The sequence below is a fragment of the Vespula vulgaris genome, chromosome 20 (assembly GCF_905475345.1).
Source record: "Vespula vulgaris chromosome 20, iyVesVulg1.1, whole genome shotgun sequence".
NCBI classification, from domain to species: domain Eukaryota; kingdom Metazoa; phylum Arthropoda; class Insecta; order Hymenoptera; family Vespidae; genus Vespula; species Vespula vulgaris.
The window spans coordinates 1,452,676-1,471,896 of NC_066605.1; the positions used below are offsets into that span (position 1 = coordinate 1,452,676).

Sequence of the window (19,221 nt, forward strand, 5' to 3'; positions counted from 1 at the left end):
AAAAAAAGAAGAAGAAGAAGGCAGAAAAAAAGAGATAATACTTTATTATTTAAAAATAATTAGATATGTAGATATCTGTTAACGTAACTCGCGAGAAATAATTATGATTAGTAAGTTTTCTCTCTCGCAAATGAGAGATAAAGATAGTGGAAAGACGTAACGCGGATTTAACGGGATTACGACATGACGCGAACTAGAAACATTGGTTTCTTCGTTATGGTGGCCGGTTATTGGAACACCATCGCCGACATAGAAGATCTAGAAATTCGAACTTCCGAAAGGGACACGTAGGTGTCTCAAGCGTCATAACTTGGAACTGGTAGCGCGTGACCGTCTCGTGTGACCTCGATGAACCGAAACTGGTATCATCGATTCACGAACTATCCTCAACGTGATCCTTACTATAACTTTAACTCTATCTGTGTATGCTTGTTACACCTACGTAATTCTTACATAGGAGTAACAGCAGCCATTCACGAGGATACTTGGAACCTATCGTAAATCCATTCGCGCTTGTCGTCTTCTAACAGCTTTCGTTGTATCTCAGCAACGAGCAACGGGTGTTTCCTCTTTCTGTTGTTGATAAAATCTTTTCAACGATACGTTAGTAAAAGGGACATTTGTATAGGAAGTACGGGAATCGATTATTATTCGATTTGTATTTAAACAGCTGCGAAAAAAAAATTGATATGGTCTCATCGAAATATCTATAATCATTGATTTCATTCTTATGTTATATATATGTGTGTGTGTGTATATGTATGTATATATTTATTTATTATCATACCAATTTCAACTCACTTATAATACGTAACTACATATGTTATCATCCATATATACGTCCGAACGAAATAAGCGCTTGGTATACCGAGCACAACTGACGCGAGAGATAACGTGGGAAGCGTCCTTCGTGTATAACGGCCTTCCTGAATTGCGTGAGAGAAGAGAATTAAGCCCTCGTTATATGCGAACTCGTTCTTAGGTATATATATATATGTATACACACACATATATATATATACATATTTATATACTGAAATAATAGCGAATAATCGATTATTATATCAATTTTCGTCCACTTTTCTTCTATTTTTTTTTATTTTTCGATTTAATCCCGTACTAATAATCACATAACAATAATCTACTATCTTTGACAATAATCGAAACATAATTGTCGATATATAACTACCTGGATAATTAATTGCAGGCAATTATTGTATCAACTTTCTTTGCCTAATAAAAAAATCATATTCATTTAACTTTAAAAATTTGTTTTCTATTCGATTCTAATGAATTTTTAGAAAATAAATAATTCCGTGTGAAAATAATTTACGATCTTGAACAATCATCGAAAAAAGAATCTTTAATATATTATAGATACATAATATCTATATAATTGATTACTATAATAGATATGGATAAAAAGTCGAGAAGATTTCTCGTCTGGTATAGTTGGATTACAAGTGATTTTTTTATTTTTTTATTTTCATCTCTCTTGTTGCTTTCAGAATCGTATATCCATTGAAAGCTTAAACGAGCCCCTGCGGTCGTCGTTCCGAGCTCCCGGCTCTCTGAGAAAGGAAAGCGAACGAGTGAGCGAACGAACGAACGAACGAACGAACGAAAGAGAGAATGAGAGAGCGAGTGGTCTCCTCTCTTTGTCAGAAGAGACCTATTGTCTCTCCCAGGATGGATGGGAACCGCGGCACCTCCGGCATGGATGGTGGATATAGTCTCGGAGATTATTTCTTCGAGTAGGTAGGGTAACCTGTGCTCAGAAACAAGCTGAAAAAGTGTTCATTTATTTATTACCAATGGAGATAAATTTTTTCTTTCTTTTTTTTTTTCTTTCCATCTAAATCTTATTAGGTCATTTCTTCAATTCAAGAACAAGCTACAAACGTTCGTCTATTTGCCAACGAAGATTCGTTTTTTATTTTTATTATTAGATCTCTTCTTTTTCTTCTTCTTTTTCCTCTTCTTCTTCTTATTATTATTACTACTTTTTAAAATTGTATGGCTAATTCATATTTATTTCATCGAGCATGTGTTCAAAAAAAAGAAAGGAAAAGAAAAGAAAGGATTTTCTTAGTTTTTTATTTAGGTGTACCTAACTGTACACCTGTCTTCCGTATACGTTAAAAGATTTAATGATAAATCACTTCCCTCGTAAGATGACGCACAATTGTGTCTTATAATGATGATTAATGTTATAGACCAGGTAATGTTAAAGAAGTATTGATACATATAGATACATGTAGAGGTACTATGTATCCGTTAAAAGTTAAGTGTGTTTATTTTGATCATTTGACAGATCTTAATCTTAACAGATATCTCTAATGTCTGCCTGTAAGTATAATTTTTCGTTGTTACGATATGTAAAGTATATTTTTTATTAAGAGAACTAAATGATTTCATTTAAACGGTAAGAAGATAAAAAAGGATCAATAAATCCGATCGAGATTCGTTTTATCTCGAATGAGATATACGAAATGTGGATTGTATGTGTCTTTTTCTCTTTCTCTCTCTCTCTCTCTCTCTTTCTTTTTTTCTCTCTTTCTTTCAAAGATACCTTCTTTTCAGGGAGATTCTTGCTTCCGTTTGAATTCTTGACAAGGTAACGACCAAGAAACGGCATATCTACTATATAAGTACATGCGACTCGACGTGTCGTTTGTAAGTACGTAGACACGTGTACGTTGACGAATACAAACGCACAAACACACACACGTCAAACTTCGGAACGCCAAAGCAAGCAGAACTTCCGTTGCTCGAGGCGTAGTCGAAGTTGTCGACACCGTCAAAAGGTGTAGGAATTTAATTCGGTGGTAATAAAGGAAGTTGAAACGTTGGAATGCAAAGTCTTAAGTAAATCGAGAATTATATATTAGTTTTATCGTTACCTTCCCTTTCGATCTATGAAAAATATGTTTTCCTTTAGAAGCATGTCGTATGAAAAAAAAAAAAGAAAGGTAAGAAGGTTCTTTAATTCAACAAACAATTTTGAGGAAATAAATCTCAAAAAAAAAAATTATATATATATATATATTTACATATATAAGTAATGAAATAATATTGAAGAAAGATCGTTTTTTATCTAAACAAATAAAAATATAAAATTACTGCGCTTAGAACCATTCTCTCGGAAGGGATAAAGCAACCAACAGCCAGACCGGCGTATATCTCATATGCATATGCATCGAACACCAATACTTATCTATACCTATGTCTATACAGTATTATCATTTAAATCTACACACAGATATAAACTTATACGTAGACACATGGTACTCGTACAAATTCTCCAACTACATTCGTGTACATTATTATCATTTAAACGTGCGTTCACGTAGACGAGACACTCGTATGGATTCTCGACTAATTACATGGACGATAAACTAGTATCTTCGCATGTACATATATATATATATATATATATATATATATATATATATATACACGTGTGTGTGTGTGTGCGCGCGTATGTATGTAAGAGTAGCGTGGAAATGCACGGGTACGATTCTATTCCCGTAGATTCTGAACTATGCGTTGTGCATAGAGGCAACGTTTCCTGTGTGCTCTCCTTGCCTTCACAACTCTCTTATACGTTTTACGTTACAGCATGAACGCGTGCTTCTATGTAACAAGTAACATGTATGTATACGTATATGTGTATGAGCACCAATATAGAAGGATGAAGATCTTTGTGTTTGTATGGTATGGTGGGTGTTCAGAACCGTACGATGCGAACTTGTTGTTTATTCCTCGTATCGACATGGCACCTACACGAGAACTCGATGTCACTCTCGATGCACACTTGGAACGACACAACGCGCATTGGTCACTGCACTTCCGTCCTCGAGAAACATGCGAGCTCGCTCTGTTCACGTGAGTTCATGCGATACAGTTTTTTTTATATACACATATATATATGTATATATATGTATGTATGTATGTAAATATGTATGCGATATTTATGACGTCAACTGTCGTTTATTACGAAAACATCTTTTAGTAATTAATTATGGTGTCATTTTTATTTATTTTCAGTTTGAGTATGTTCTAGGAAAAAAATGGAAGAAGAGGATTCCTTTATATTGTAGATCATTGCGGTCAGTGATCTTGCAGATCTAGAGTATTATAGAATACAATAATAATATTGTAGATCATGCGATTATTATATGTTGATCGAATGAATTTTATGATAAACTATTTTTTTCGTTTCTCTTTTTTTTTAGCTGGCAATTCGCAATTATTCTAATCCACGCGAAAGTGGAAGATCTAGACACGTTGGATAAAGAAAGATTTGTTAGTATTATATAGATCATTGTGGCCCAGTGATCTCATACCGAGATCGAGACCACTATAAAACATGATATTAATATTATAGAGATCATGTGATTAGATAAGCATGATTCATATAATTTAACAATTTCATCATTGTCGAATCATTTTACCGTATTTGAAGTATTCACCGAAAACTTCATCGATTAGAAAATAATACAAACGGCGCATGCGCGATTTATCAAGATCTATCCAACTGAGTAACACGCGTATTGCTTTAACCGCAAAAGGTACGATCACGCGCAGGTGTTCCAGCAAAAGGTGGGTGCTACTTCATATTACGTATGTATGTAGGTGGAGATCGAACCTTTTTTTCTCACCTTTCGAAAATATAAACTTTTCGATGTCTCTGGTTCTTAACCACTCGTTCAACGTGCGCGCCTACGTGAATTACGTTCCTTTCGCGCGTAGGTAGATTAGATGGTAAAGAAATCGTGTGTAATTCTATGTTTGTAATACGAGTTGTGTGTACAACTGGTGCTACTCGATCATAATATTTATCGTAGTTCGATCTCTATATTATGATAAATTTTCTTTCATAAAAACTTATATCGCTTTTATGAGAAAACTTTTCGTACGAATCTTTTCACTAAAAAATAAAAGAAAAAACATCTTCAATATAAAATAATAAATTAAAATAAATGAGAAACTCGACAAGAACGTTCGATAGAGTTTCGAAACTTTCTATTTATCTCGTTAGATCAATTCGATGATTGATTAATATCAGTATAATTCGATTTCGATAAGTTTATATTCTCTGAAAGTCATTCGAAAGTTAGCGCATTTAATTCAATATATCACGTGACTAGTATGACCTTGCATAATCGTCAACTAGATGGCACTGTCGACTACCGCGACAGTGGCACCCTCGTATGGCCATTTATCGAACTAATCAGTGATTCGACCAATGAACAACTACTCTTCTGTACGTATACACACACGTACGCATTAAACTAATATACATGTAATTTCCGCAGGTGGTGATTTTCGGACGGTGGAGAAAGAGAGAAAGAGAGAGAAAGAAGATTCAGAGCTCAACAACGTACGGGAATCGACCTGACGACTTCGTGTGACAGAGAAAGAGAACGATATAGAAAGATAGAGACAGAGAAAGATAAAGAGAGAGAGAGAGAGAGAGAGAGAACGAAGGAACGACGCGCGTATGCTCGAGGCGCCTTCATCGCGGGGCGTATCCCAAGATCGCGAGGTAAAAAGCGTCGTTTCTGAGTGCGTCATTGCGTGTCCTTCCTCCTACTCTCTTATTCGTAGACTTTGGTATATCCTGGTTTGGTGTAATTTACAAATATAACTCGTATGCGTCGTCAGAGAAGAAGAGAAAAGTAAGAGAGAGAGAGAGAGAGAGACAGAGTGAGAAGAAAGGGGTAGGTGTGTGAGTTCGTACGTGTGTGAGTGTGTGAAAGAAAGAAAGAGAGAGAGAGAGAGAGAGAAAGAGAGAGAGAGCGACACATAGAGCATCGAACTCGATTTGACAATCGGATGGACGAAGAAGATCGGCTTTGTGTTTCATCGCGATGAGACGTTCGTTAAAGTTTTCCTTTGTCGAGATAAGAATTTAAATTTGTGCTTTAAACTTTCTTTTTTTTAAGTTCCGTTTCTTTTTCTTCCTTCAAAAGTGATTAGAATTTTTTCTCGTGTTATCCGTCGTCGATTCGTTATCGTGGTTTATTCATTGCCAATGTGTAACTCAGCCGACGCTTCGTACGTGCAAAAGTTAGGTTATCTGCAGTTAGGAGATGATAGCTCGGACGTTGTTGGTACCTCCGGTACCGCTAGGCTCTCGGGTTCAAAACCCGAGGCCCAAGTGCCTGTTACGAGAAACGTCACTGCTAGGAACGATGTTAGGACACCTGGTAGACCCGTAGGTGCTATCGAAAGCTTCATCGAGGGTAACTCTTCTGACAATTCTAGACAAACTATTTCTGCTGATTATAAGCTTTACGAACGTGAGAATATTATAGCTGCTTCGAGGTTTGCTACTCCCAAGCCTGTTGAACAAATTAGTGCTCAACAGCAGCAGCAACAACAACAACAGCAGCAACAGCAACAGCAACAACAACATCAACAAAGTCAAGGACGTGTTAACAATCAACAGGCACCTGTATACGAGAATATAGACTATTATCCGCAGCAGAGTCAACCATTACCTCCTTATTATCACCCCGTTGAATCTAGAAAAAGTCCTAGAGATAGTCCTAGAGGTTCTCTTGCTGGAGAATCTTACGAAGCTAATTTTAGAAAGGCTCAGCCTCAGGTTCCCACTGGAAGTCGTTATCAAACTGCTTCACCTGCTAAGGAACTGCCTCCTTACGAAGCTCCTCCTGTTTATGAAAATATTCAGGAAGTTCATTATACTGATAATGCACAAAATAAGCCTGGACCTCAAGTTCCATCTAATTATTATCATCCTGCGAATATCAATGGAGGTGATTACGTCATTATGACTGGAAAAGTTGGACAAGGACAAGCGCAACGTGGTATACCTCAAAGTCTGTCTTATACGCAACAAAGAGGAATGAATTCTAGGGGTCAGAGTTATGATGGGTCATGTTTACAACGTACAGCTGTTGATTGTCCTTCCAGATATCTACAAGGATCATCTTCCAATGCTGATCATCAGTCTGGCAGAAGTGCTTATGTACCCCCATCTGAACTACATACTCCAACTAGGAATTTTAGCTATGATCAACAGCAGCAACAACAACAACAACAACAACAACAACAACAGCAGCAGCAGCAGCAACAACAGCAACAGCAACAACAATCTTCTAGATCAGGACTACCTTATCACAGCGAATCACCTCCAATACGTTTGCCACCAGAGCCTCATCATTATCGCAGTTCTCTTGATAATACTGTAGCTGGACAGCAGGCATATCGTACGTCCCACCAAAATGACATGCAACAGACACAATTTCGTCAGGATTCACAAGTATATAAGCAATTTGTGGAGCCATCTACAAGAAGCATGAATACAAATTATACTACAGAAACCCAAGCTAGAAATTCTCCTGTATACGGTAGTCGTTCGGAACAACCATCTTGCAGAAATTCTCCATGTTATTCTCCCAGTCGTACAATGCCACCCAACGATAGGAACTATCATCAACAAGAAAATAGATCAGATTTTTCTGCTAGGAATTCACCAATTTATTCTTCCAATCGTTCTGCAGAACAATTACGTTTGGGTTCTCTCCAAAATGAGAGGAATTATACGCAGGATGTATCCGAATCGTCTGGTCCGAGGAGTTCACCTTTATATTCACCAAGCCGTTCTGATCCTGGTAGAGTTATTACACCAAATAGTAATAGTATCCGTAATTCTCCAAAAGCAAGTCCAACTCATAGTCAAATTCCAAGTGATATTGGCTTACAAAATGTAACAAATTCTCCTAGACACATTTCACCTCCTTCCACCAATGCAGTGGGAAGTCCTGTACGTGTGCAAGTGCAAACACCAGTGACCAGTACCGTGACTTTAACCAATGATTCTGATTCAACTGTTAATGTACCTAGAATTACAAGCCTACCACCGGGTGTTACCAGTGGCATTGCTGGTCCTGTATTTCTGAATGCTGGTGTACCTGTATTACAAAGATCCTCAGAACCAGAACCTGAAGAAAGAAAGTTGGTTAGTCCACCTATAAAGCCTACTCCTGGCAAAGGATTGTTGCCATACAATATCATTCCACCTAGACCATCGGTAAGAAAAGTTTAGCAACTTTTTATAAATATATTTAAAAAGGAAAAGAAGAAAGAAAAGAAAAAGAAAGCACAACTTCTATCTCTCTGAATTCTGAGTAACATAAAATTTAATTGGTAAGATAAATTTAATTTGAATATCGAGCTATGTAGGTCAAAGATACAAATTCTTGTCCCACTTTACTTTATATCTCAGTATACGTCCGATTTCTCTGGCATATTGCCAAAATTTCCTAATTCGAATAATATATATGCACGTATTATAATATATAAAAATTCTAAAAGGCAGGAAAAATAAAAAAGAGAAAAAGAATTGGTATATGTCATCAGGCAAACAACAAGGGAATGTTTGATTCCCGATGCATCGCGTCATTTCAAAGAATTCTTTCTTCGAAACTCGCGATGAATCAGAGGTCAAACATTGCCTCTTATAATACGTACGTTCTTTTAGCACCAAAGTGCAAAGTTACACAAATTTATGAGAATTTCATTATAAATGAATATCAATTTTATACAGGGTCCAACGGAAGCGGAAAGGAAGATAGAAGAATTAACGAGACAACTCGAGGAGGAGATGGAGAAGCAAGAAGAGGAAGGAGAATATTTCGGTAATTTAAATTAAAAAAAAAAAAAAAAGAAAGAAAAAAAGAAAAAAAAGAAAAAAAATAAATAAATAAAAAAAATAAATAAATAAAAAATACAAAATACAAAATACAAATAAAAAAGACAGAAAGGAAAAAAAAACTGAAAAAAAGAAGAAGAAAAAAGGAATATTCCAGAACACTCGTTCGTTTCTTTCTCTCTTTCTATCGCTAGGAAAAAATAAAACTTATACGTGTTATCAGCAAGTAAGCATGTTGGTTATCAACCGGTGACGCAAAATCAAGCCCATTTTCTCGTTATCAATGCTCGCTGTTAGCTATTATGCAAAGTCAATCGTTTAGGAATGCCAACGAGGACGACTCTATCTATTACTCCCTCTCCAATTTATGTGTATATATATATTTCTCTCTCTGTCTCTCTCTCTTATAGATTATACTCATTCGAATTTCTTTTTTTAGAAAAAATTCATCGGACAAATAATTCTCACACGAATAAGAAAAAACGGCTCCATTGAGCCTACTCTCTTTTCTTATATTTTTGCAGAAAGAAGAACGGGGGAGTAAAGAGGACGGAGGAGGAAAGCGATGCAAGCAAGCAAGTAGGCAGGCAAGCAGGCAGGCGAACAGAAGGGAGGAGGGAGAGAGTTAGGGGGTGGGGCGGGGGTAAGAGGGTTATCGAACGTGCCGATTCCCACGCTGCCAGCACCCGTGTGGACCGGTTCCTGAAAATCGAGCTGCGTTCCAACATGCCCGCGATACTTTTTAACACGACGTTTCGTTGACATTCTCTCGAAAGCCATGGGTTTCCACCTACGTGAAAAAGGCTTTACGATTGCCAAGCCTAAGAAAAGATATGCATTCTACACATACATATATATATATATATATACACACATATTTGTATGTTATGATGTATGTATGTATGAAATGTATGTATGTACTATATGAATGTAATATATATGTGTATATTGTATGATTGTTCAGCAGCATGCTCATTGCTGTTCATTCTTTGAATGTAGAGAAAAAGAGAGAAGATGACAACGACACGACGATGTTAAAGAAGAAGACAGGTCGAAGAGAAGAAACACGCCCGATCGTTTTGTCACCATGTCTGTCCTCCTACCTAACATTATTAACTCGGCTCGCTTTTGTGCCGCGTTTGAGTTCTATTATTCGTGCAACGTGCTGTATCGTATCGGCGGCCGCCAGGTCGCTCGGTGCGGTAACTAATCTCGTTATAGATAGACCAGTCCGACTCGTTGGTAGATTCTAGTTGTGCTAGGTCTTGCTCAGTTAGCTTTAACTAGCTAGTTAGCTATCTAGCGACACGAAGTCGTGGAATCGAAAATTTGACGTACTAAAGATATAAAGAGAGAGAGAGAGAGAGAGTTTTCTTTTGTTAAGGAATGTCAGGAACAGTTTTACCCATCGACAGTTGTAAGTTTGTCTTCCAACGCGATCTTGACAGTGAACAAGCTGCTGGACCTTACGCATTGTGATCGCGCACAGCTCGAATGTGTATTTTTAAACTTTCCTTTCTTCGTAGCTACTGTGTTGCTCCTCCTACTGCCGTTACCGTTTAATCCAAAGTCTCGAGATATAATAAGTTTTTTTTCAAGATGGTATTTCTATTTGGATTTTCAAAGATAATATTTTGTTATTAAAAATATTCCTTTCTGTGATAGATATATCTTACGTGAACTTAAGAGATGAACTTTCAATTTTTTTTCCTTCTTATATATATATATTTTTTTTTCTTTTTTTAAAAGATTGGTCTTATCTCATCTATGGGGTCAAAAGTACTTGGTATTGTTATTATTATACATATATATACATATGCATATATATATATACTTGCTTCCCTCGTAGATAAGACACGACTAACGTCATTTAAAATGTTTCCACAGGTATTTGTCACACGTGCGGTGAAAAAGTAACTGGTGCTGGACAAGCTTGTCAGGCTATGGGTAATCTTTATCATACGAATTGTTTTATATGTTGTTCCTGCGGAAGAGCTTTACGTGGCAAAGCTTTTTATAACGTTCATGGAAGGGTTTATTGCGAGGAGGATTATTTGGTAAGATAATGATCTCTCGTCTAGCATGATATAATCCCGTTAATAATATTGATCGTGTTAAAATCATTTTCTCTTTGCAGTACTCTGGCTTCCAACAGACAGCCGAGAAATGTGCTATTTGTGGTCATCTTATTATGGAAATGGTATATATATTCGATCTTTATTACGATCGATCGAAATTTATATGATAGTATATCACATGATCTATATTATTAAATTTCCTTCCTTTATAGATCTTACAAGCTATGGGTAAATCCTATCACCCAGGGTGCTTCAGATGTTGCGTATGCAACGAGTGTCTCGATGGTGTTCCTTTTACGGTAGACGTAGATAATAAGATCTATTGTGTTAACGATTATCATAGAATGTTTGCACCTAAATGTGCATCTTGCGGTAAAGGGATTACTCCGGTCGAGGTAAAATTATATTTTCTTAGAACGATCGATTTTTTCTTTCTTTTTTTTCTCTCTTTTTTGAGATCCTCTATTACGATCAAAAATTGTCTTCTTTTTTCTTCTTTTTTTTTTCTCTTTTTTCTCTTTTTTAGGGTACCGAAGAAACAGTTAGAGTTGTTTCCATGGACAAAGACTTTCACGTGGATTGCTATGTTTGCGAGGATTGCGGCATGCAGTTAACAGACGAACCCGATAAAAGGTGCTACCCACTCGATGGTAGGCTCATGTGTCGCGCCTGTCACATCCAACGCATATCTCATACACAACCAAGAGCACCACAGCCGGTATCTGCCAGCTATCAATTCATGGGATAAAAAAAGAAAAAGTATATATATATATATATATATACAAATATATTAATGTGTATGCGTGCGCGCTTCGCTTCTATTAGAAATGTTTCATTTCAATTGATTTGCGCACATAAAAGCCATCCTATAATGATTAACTGTGCGAACTTGTGCTTCGATCACGTCAATCCAATAAAATTTCTCTTGAATTGCCTGAAAGAAAAAAAAAAAGAAAAGAAAAGACGAAAAAAAAAATAGAAAGAAAAAAAAGGTAAGACTGCTCCATATAAATCTATACACTGCCTCTTGGGATCATATAATAACTTTTTCCTCCATTTTTTAAACAATTTTTTGTCACGATACAACTGAAGTGCTAATTTTTTATTGAAAATCAATCGATTTCCAGGTATGTCTATTAACGAGATATGTAATATATATATATTTTTTTTTTACGGTACTCTTCGAATGCAGTGGTCTCATTAGGATGAGCAAGTTGCGCAGGCAACTGTGATATAATAGCATAATATCGATTTGTTAAGTGGCGAACATTTTATTCCTTTTACTTGGTGTATATAATAGTACACGTGTCTCGTTGTTAATAATTATTATAGTTATTATTATTATTATTGTTATAATGTAATGCGTATTGTTACGAAAAACGTAATGGATGAACACACACATACACATACACACAAGACGGTTCAACGTCCCAGCTGAAATGGAAATTCCTTCGTGTTAATTATAATATTTATATGCAATTTTAATGGACGTAGGAGTCGTTAAGTCCTTTCGTATGTTAATTAATATTTATCAAGGATTTGTGCGCTCTTTCAGTCGATGCTGATAATATAAAACGAATAATATGACAATATGAAATATAATCGTAAACGTTGTTCTCGTAAAATGTTAGATTTGTTTTTGTCAACTACAATCAAACAAGTGGAATAAATTTAATAGAGCATTTATATAAGTGTGTATATATATATATATATATATATATATATATATACACACACATGCACACGATGTAGTTCGTGCTTTATTATATTAGAATTTAAGCGCACAATTTTTAAGCTGCCAAAAAAGAAAGCAAAAAAAAACAAACGATTGATTTTTATCAAGATTTGCTAATATAATCATTTACATATTTACAATAGTTATTAAGTAATGAGTACTGTAGATAAAAGTACAATCTCTCTTATTTAAATATACATATGTACGAGACGGTATGTATGATAACGACCGTGTTTAATAAAGGCGAATCTGACAGAAATAATAGATACGTACCCGACATGTCTTTATCCGAGATTTTATTATAACATTATTAATGATACACATCTACAAGAAATAATATACATTAATAATATTCACGTATAGAGATTTCGAAACATAAAAAATTTCTAATATGTGCATTTAAGTACACGTTTTGTATAATAACATTATGTTTTTGGTGGCTCTGTTTGTCTTTCAGTTTTAAATTCGGGTTTGTGCTTTGCCGTACATTTTCCCGACTGTTCTGCCTACAACACAATAATTAGAACTTTTAAAATCATTTCGAAATTATTATTTTTTGTTCTTTTTTTTCTATTATACATATACATTTGATATAAAAAATATTCCAAGTACTACTGGATACATAAGATGATGCAGATTTTTATTAGATTTCTAATTATTAAAATATATTTTAAACCTACGTAAAGTTTCGTCCGCAGACTGCAACAAGTATGTATGCGTGTGAAAAGAGAGACAACACAATATTTCATGTAGGAATATATAATTACAATCATTGATCATTTTTTGAGGAAATTTTATTTTTCTAGTTTTTGTTTAGAGGAACGATACTCTTTTAATTTATTACTTACGTTCGTAGCAGCTTTTTTGAAAGATGATGCTTTGAGATATCCTAATCTATTAAGATATCTGATAGACATAGTAGTTCCTCCTAAGAAAAAGAGAAAAATTGAATGAAGTTACAAGTACTTGCAATAATATACAGTATTGATTTAATTAATATTACCTATAGTCACTGCATATCTAGCAGGAGTAAATATTTTATAAAGAGCATATATTATAGCCCAGTTGCCAGCGCCAGAGCTACGTAATATGTTCAAATATTTTTCGCTTAAATTCAAATGTTCCATCATAGTCACTATATCTACGCCACTGTAAGAAATGATTAATGACATATCTACAAAGAAAATATTTTAACTTACCTAAATCTAAATTAGATCATTACATACTTTTTAACTGCCACATAAAATATTGCCACCCAGACCATAGAAGTCGCTATGTGTACAGGCACTAATATATACCAATAGTCTTTGGTTAATTGTTTCATCCTTTTAAATATAGATAATTTTTTATCTGGTAAGGGTATATTATCTTCGTTACATTGCTTTTGAGGATTATTGGAATATGCCAACGTAATGTCATGTTTATTAACTTTAAACGTTTTCTGACATACAAAGTTGTTATGTGAAAACAAAAAGTAACTACGTAAGGCAGTCCTGTAACGAGCATTGTTTTCTGAAAGTGAAAGATGCTTGATATCGTATACAGAAAGAGTTATAATAATGTTAAATATTAATCTCATTTTAACCCACCATTGTTTTTAAGCATCAAAAATTTTGGATTGGTACAGCATAAACAACGTGCAGATAAAAAAGCGTTGTTAGTTAAAAAGGATGGATTAGATCCTAAAGTCGAAGTTAACCGTAAACTACGATTAAGTATAGCTTCCATTTTCAAAATAGACCGGTTTAATTTCTAACCAAACAGAGAAAGATTTGTATGGTCTCCTTAGCACATAAGAATTTGAAAACAATTTTTAGAACATGTTGCGAAATACACAGCGATGTTGTATCGTGACTTATTTATTTTAACTTGACCCTCGAGGCTATATATATATATATATGTTTTAAATATATAAATATATGTATATATTTTATATTTAAATAAGTTAAAATCTTACATCCGAAATATCACATTCTCACAATATTATATACATACATTTTCTCTTATCGATCTGATACCTAATAGGATATAAAGGCGACTGTGCTTCCAGCTAGTGGAGAAAATTCGAATTTCAAACTTTAAAAAAATATTTCCCGCCAATTTTTCTTAATGTTAGACTTTGTAGAATGCGAAGGCGCACGCATATATATTCATATCCATGTTTAAATAATTTATATTTTATTTAAATTAATTAAAAAAATCGAGTAGAGTATAATTAATTAATACATGTTTTTTATGTATTTCTTTTTATTTTATATTAGATTTATATTTACATTAGATGGATAATAATTAACATAAGATGTAAATTCAACATATAACTTTATTTTTTTTTCTTTTCTTTTTCTTTTTTATTGTTATATACATAAATGTTTTTTTTATTTTATTACAGTCCTTGAACTTTGATCGTTCAGAAGAAGAATATATTCGAGGCTACAACGAGGATAAAAAATATGGAGATAGTTGTAAAATTATTAGCTCGATTCTGATGCCAATGTGCGAACAATGCTGTAAGAAAAATTTATCAGGTTAATTCTTTCTTTTTTATACTAAATCATTGTAAAAAATTTGTATTTAATTTCAAACCTGTATCTTCTTGAATTGTGATCCAACCTATTACAGGTTCCATCTCGTTTTGTCGCTTTAGCCATTCGTACAATGGTTGAAAATATTTCATTATCGCATCGGCATCTAATCTGTTGGATTTGCCCCTGGTCATTTGTCTCACAACATCGTGCCAATGTCTCGAAGCACCGATTGATAACACGTCGCTAAAAAGTATAAAGGTATATATATAATTGCATGTTGATATATATATATCGACATGCATATTTTCTAATTTTGAAAAATTAATAGAAATTAATTATTCAAGAAAAGAAAAGAAAAAAGAAAAAAAATTGATAAACGTAACATACGATAATAATCTTCCAGCATCACGTGATCTATATAGATCACAAGTATGTAGTTCAGCCGTGTGTCCAGAAATTTCGCATAGCGATTGGAACAATTGAAATTGTAAAATCGTACCCACGAAATATCTGCAATTTTTTTATTCAATCGGTTGTAGATAAGAATGATTAGATATCAAAGAAATACGTATTTAAAAATACATTAAGGTCTTATAAATTTTAATATACATTGCTGATAGTATTGTTAACGATAACGATATTTAAAGAATTTTTTACTTTAATAATGACATAAAAAGTTGAACGAATATATGCAAATATTATTATATTTTATTATGGTCTATCAACAATGTATTAATACATGAGAAAAAGTTTTGGTAGATAATTTTTACTGGATATCGATTATTCATTTTTATGGAGAATAATTTTTTACAGGCTATTTTTTTTCGTACGAATTTTAAACGAGTTCCCAGGCTCGTAATTGTTGAAACGAGTAATAAATTTTGATTTTTTTTTTTTTTAGATCACATAGGTACTTTTGGGCTCATCCTTTATATTGTAATATACGAAGAATGCGTACTGTGCATAAGGTATGTCAGCCAAGATATGATACTTTGCTGCTGGATCAAAATCTCTTTCGGTTCTTACAACTGGTGGAACTATGCCTTGGTATTGCAATCTTAATTCCCACCATCTTGTAGTCATATCTTCGACTCCTTCGTTAAAAACACGCCATCTCCACTTAAAAAAGAAAAAAGATATGGTACACGATATCGTGTTACAATTTTTTTTTTCTTTTTTTTAACAGATATATTTAAAAGAAATTATATTTACTTGATCGATTATATACGCGAAGGGAATATAAGCTAATTTGCGAAGTGCCATAAGCATTAGGAAATTAATATTACTCTCGTAACCATCCGTTGAATTGTTATGTAAACCAATTTTGTGTAAATGTTGAGGTGTCATTACTGATAGTACTATTGCATCGCTCACTGCTTCGTGAAAACCTGCATAGATCAAATTTATTATTAATGATTTGTTACAGGAAATTGTATTTTGTTTTCTTCTAAAATATTATACATGTTTTACCAGGAATAGCTTCTTTTCGAAATATTATTGGCTGATCTTTGTATTGCAAGTAATATTGCAGGTGTGCCATTTCGTGATGAGTCGATAATAAGTCGTCCATCGTTACTTTGGTACATTGTTTTATTCTAAAATTATATTAGTTTTTTAAATGTGATGACGTTTAGATTTTTATTTTTTTTTTCTCTCTTTTTTTTTTTCTTTTAATGATTAGGAAATCGACCTGTAATCGATGGTATTACAAAAATCCCATGCACCGGCTGTGCACATAACTTCACGATCGATCGGTTTCTCGAACATTGAAAATCTCCAAAATTCTGGTGGCATTGGTTTCATTCCAAGAGAAGTAAAAAATTCTTCGGCAATTTGAAACATTCTTTATGCAAGTTTCCCCGTCAGAAAAAAAGTGAAGAATAAAAAGAAAAAGAAAAATTTGGATCATGTCGTGGTGTACTGTTTAAACAAAAAAAGAAATCAAAATGATGAATACCTCAACGGTGTATAACCTTGTATCATCATATCCAGTGTAACATCGAGTTTGGTAGACGCTGGAAAGGGTTGAACTAAATCATAAATCCCCTCCCAATTTTGTGACCACATGTTACCCAAAATATGTGCCGGTAATGGCCCATCCTTTCTAATTCTATCGCCGTATCTTTCAAATAATTTTCTTCTCACATATGTAAAAAGATTTTTATATAATGGCATTATTGCATATATCACTTCTGCCATGTTTTGTTCCAAGTGTTCGTCTTCGAAAAATTCTCTCATTTGATCTCCGGTATCGGCAAATCCTTAAAAAGAAGCAAATATATTTTTATACGCGCACACGCGCACATATAAATGTTTGTTTTTCTCTTTAGAATTTTTGTTTTGTTTTGGTTTGTTTCATTTTACCATTGAGTCTGGATGCTTGATTACTTAATTGTACATATCTCATAAAATTATTTTTCAGCGGTGGCCCTATAGCTTCGTGCCAAGCATGCCAGTAATAGAGAAGTTCATCATAATCCTTAGATTGTGTCATAATTTTGCTAATATCTAAATAAAAAGAAAGTAACCATATATTAAAGTATAATTGCACGGGAAGTTTATGATAGAGTTTGAGTGTACTTACAAATAAGTACTTACCATGATCTATACTTAGATTACAATTCGATCCCATATTTCTGTAAGGACACAATCTCGTTCTACTGTAAATATCTTTCATTTCAACGATCAGCTGATGTATCTACGAAGAACAATTTCGTCAGTTATTATTATTTTCTTGTTTTTTGTTTTTTAAATAATCAATTATCAGGAACTTTTTACTTCGTTAAATTTGTCATCTGTTAAAGCATTTCGTCCTCTTATAACAATCATTTTTAATTCTCTCCTTGCTAAAGGATCTGGTATACGACTCCAAGCAAAACTCACTGCTTTTCGCCAGGATGCTCTTTCGAATTTTAATTTCAACGTTTGCTCGTCCAACTAAAAATTTTCATACGTATTATCATTATTAATTATTATTGAAACCCTTCAGCATATTTTCTTATTAGTTTCCAGAATAGAGTAAATCGTAAATCTCTGTTAAGTAAAATCAACAATAACAAAAAATAAAAAAAAATGTATTGCTAAGTAGTTATATATATATTTTTTTTTAAATATTCTTTACCATTTTTCTTTTGGTCGATTCGGTGACATTAGTACCAAAATTCCATTGAGCAGTCATCACTCTGGTACACATAGACGAAGCTTCTCTTTCGTATTCACGTAAAAATTGTAAAGCTTCACCCAAGTCGACATTAAGTCCCTTAAAAAAACAAAAAAAGAACAGAAAATACGATGAATGGTTTTCGATTAAAAAAAGGTCGTGAGAACAAGTCCCATTAGAAAGTCGATTAGCAATTGTAATTGAGGTCGTAGGAAACAATGTACATTTTTCAAACGTTTTCAAGCATATCCATTAACCCTTTTAATCTAACTGTATCATCTAACAACGCAGTACCGTTAATCGAACTTGTACAGTTTCAATTCGATTATTCTATCTTACCTCGACATATTTGCTTTGGATTTCGATAGAACAAAGAGAAAATAAAATGATCGATAAAATGATTCTCGTCATCATTATTGAGAAATTATATCAGAACAAACATCTCAGATTTTATTTCTTTAAGAACGTTATTGTATTTTTATAAAATTTATATACATATATATAAAAAAAAACACGCACACACACACACATACACGAAACAAAAGGAAAAAAAAGAACAAAAATTCACTTTGTTCGTGATAATGGATAAGAAATTATTTCCTTTTTTTCTTTATTTATTTATTTTTTTTTCTTTTTTTTTTTTTAAGAAAAAAGAGAAAGAAGAAAAAAAAGAACACTCAGATTTAAAAGGATATCGTATAAGTTTCCCTCGGGGGAATGAAATTTTCGATCATTTTTTTTCTTTCGATTTTTTTTCTTCCTTTTTTTCTGTTGACTTATATGATATGTGTATTATCACGTATGCCCGTTGAAGCGTTCTATCGAAAATTTAGCCTTTGATGTCTTAGAAGAATTTTTTTTTTTTCGTTCTCCTTCGATTAAATTGAGCAAATGGACGATCGGAGGACGAACCGACCCGGTTCGTGTTATGTCGCGGTAAAACTGAATCGTGGAACCGAGAGATACTCTTTTCCGGGACGGATAGACCGCAAGCGAAAAGAGGAAGGGACAGGCATCATCGAAGCGTGAAGCGTAAC

At 33.8% G+C, this 19,221-nt stretch overlaps 4 protein-coding genes and 1 long non-coding RNA gene across 6 annotated transcripts in view; 3 read left to right on the plus strand and 2 right to left on the minus strand.

The window, feature by feature from the left end:
- The window catches only part of LOC127071115 (uncharacterized), a 34,322-nt gene extending 31,454 nt beyond the window's left edge, over window positions 1-2,868 (plus strand). Inside the window, exon 3 of the long non-coding RNA XR_007784837.1 lies at window positions 1,509-2,868. This is a non-coding gene — a long non-coding RNA (uncharacterized LOC127071115). The remainder of the gene's footprint in view (window positions 1-1,508) is intronic.
- A 606-nt stretch (window positions 2,869-3,474) lies between these two features.
- LOC127071112 (uncharacterized) lies at window positions 3,475-4,360 on the plus strand. Its single transcript, XM_051010037.1, has 3 exons — window positions 3,475-3,888; window positions 4,051-4,112; window positions 4,239-4,360. Exons 1-3 carry the CDS (start codon window positions 3,715-3,717, stop codon window positions 4,321-4,323), a joined length of 321 nt encoding a protein of 106 aa, XP_050865994.1. The 5' UTR covers window positions 3,475-3,714; the 3' UTR covers window positions 4,324-4,360.
- Window positions 4,361-5,269: 909 nt separating this feature from the next.
- Window positions 5,270-12,761, plus strand: LOC127071094 (LIM domain-containing protein jub-like). Its single transcript, XM_051009974.1, has 6 exons — window positions 5,270-8,065; window positions 8,582-8,672; window positions 10,574-10,743; window positions 10,824-10,886; window positions 10,977-11,159; window positions 11,291-12,761. The coding sequence occupies exons 1-6, from the start codon at window positions 6,041-6,043 to the stop codon at window positions 11,510-11,512; spliced, it is 2,754 nt and encodes a 917-aa protein (XP_050865931.1). The 5' UTR covers window positions 5,270-6,040; the 3' UTR covers window positions 11,513-12,761.
- Window positions 12,762-12,778: 17 nt separating this feature from the next.
- On the minus strand, window positions 12,779-14,517 carry LOC127071106 (protein FAM210A). 2 transcript variants are annotated; one of them, XM_051010027.1, is made up of 6 exons: window positions 14,089-14,516; window positions 13,726-14,011; window positions 13,503-13,648; window positions 13,348-13,427; window positions 13,180-13,198; window positions 12,779-13,005 (listed from the first exon to the last, which is right to left on the minus strand). In XM_051010027.1, the coding sequence occupies exons 1-6, from the start codon at window positions 14,225-14,227 to the stop codon at window positions 12,959-12,961; spliced, it is 717 nt and encodes a 238-aa protein (XP_050865984.1). In that variant the 5' UTR covers window positions 14,228-14,516; the 3' UTR covers window positions 12,779-12,958. The 2 variants fall into 2 exon arrangements, with proteins under 2 accessions (XP_050865984.1, XP_050865982.1); XM_051010025.1 differs by lacking the exon at window positions 13,180-13,198 and having other exon boundaries at window positions 14,089-14,517.
- A 328-nt stretch (window positions 14,518-14,845) lies between these two features.
- Window positions 14,846-19,112, minus strand: LOC127071095 (angiotensin-converting enzyme-like). The gene is made up of 13 exons (XM_051009975.1): window positions 18,524-19,112; window positions 18,146-18,283; window positions 17,803-17,961; window positions 17,623-17,722; window positions 17,389-17,532; window positions 16,982-17,285; window positions 16,715-16,867; window positions 16,495-16,619; window positions 16,237-16,412; window positions 15,983-16,143; window positions 15,412-15,534; window positions 15,083-15,267; window positions 14,846-15,004 (listed from the first exon to the last, which is right to left on the minus strand). The coding sequence occupies exons 1-13, from the start codon at window positions 18,596-18,598 to the stop codon at window positions 14,907-14,909; spliced, it is 1,941 nt and encodes a 646-aa protein (XP_050865932.1). The 5' UTR covers window positions 18,599-19,112; the 3' UTR covers window positions 14,846-14,906.
- Window positions 19,113-19,221: the final 109 nt, after the last annotated feature.

What these genes read in the sequence shown, in the direction of transcription:
- LOC127071112 (XM_051010037.1), top strand. Translation starts at nt 3,715, where the DNA reads ATGGTATGGTGGGTGTTCAGAACCGTACGATGCGAACTTGTTGTTTAT. An exon ending in TGCGAGCTCGCTCTGTTCAC is followed by an intron (nt 3,889 to 4,050) that starts GTGAGTTCATGC and finishes ATTTATTTTCAG; the next exon opens with TTTGAGTATGTTCTAGGAAA. An exon ending in TTATATTGTAGATCATTGCG is followed by an intron (nt 4,113 to 4,238) that starts GTCAGTGATCTT and finishes CTTTTTTTTTAG; the next exon opens with CTGGCAATTCGCAATTATTC.
- LOC127071094 (XM_051009974.1), top strand. Translation starts at nt 6,041, where the DNA reads ATGTGTAACTCAGCCGACGCTTCGTACGTGCAAAAGTTAGGTTATCTG. An exon ending in TCATTCCACCTAGACCATCG is followed by an intron (nt 8,066 to 8,581) that starts GTAAGAAAAGTT and finishes AATTTTATACAG; the next exon opens with GGTCCAACGGAAGCGGAAAG. An exon ending in AAGGGATTACTCCGGTCGAG is followed by an intron (nt 11,160 to 11,290) that starts GTAAAATTATAT and finishes TCTCTTTTTTAG; the next exon opens with GGTACCGAAGAAACAGTTAG.
- LOC127071106 (XM_051010025.1), bottom strand. Translation starts at nt 14,227, where the DNA reads ATGGAAGCTATACTTAATCGTAGTTTACGGTTAACTTCGACTTTAGGA. An exon ending in TTTGATGCTTAAAAACAATG is followed by an intron (nt 14,012 to 14,088) that starts GTGGGTTAAAAT and finishes TTTCACTTTCAG; the next exon opens with AAAACAATGCTCGTTACAGG. An exon ending in TAGATATGCAGTGACTATAG is followed by an intron (nt 13,428 to 13,502) that starts GTAATATTAATT and finishes TCTTTTTCTTAG; the next exon opens with GAGGAACTACTATGTCTATC.
- LOC127071095 (XM_051009975.1), bottom strand. Translation starts at nt 18,598, where the DNA reads ATGATGACGAGAATCATTTTATCGATCATTTTATTTTCTCTTTGTTCT. An exon ending in TGTAATACCATCGATTACAG is followed by an intron (nt 16,620 to 16,714) that starts GTCGATTTCCTA and finishes ATATAATTTTAG; the next exon opens with AATAAAACAATGTACCAAAG. An exon ending in GCTGACATACCTTATGCACA is followed by an intron (nt 15,535 to 15,982) that starts GTACGCATTCTT and finishes AAAAAATTGCAG; the next exon opens with ATATTTCGTGGGTACGATTT.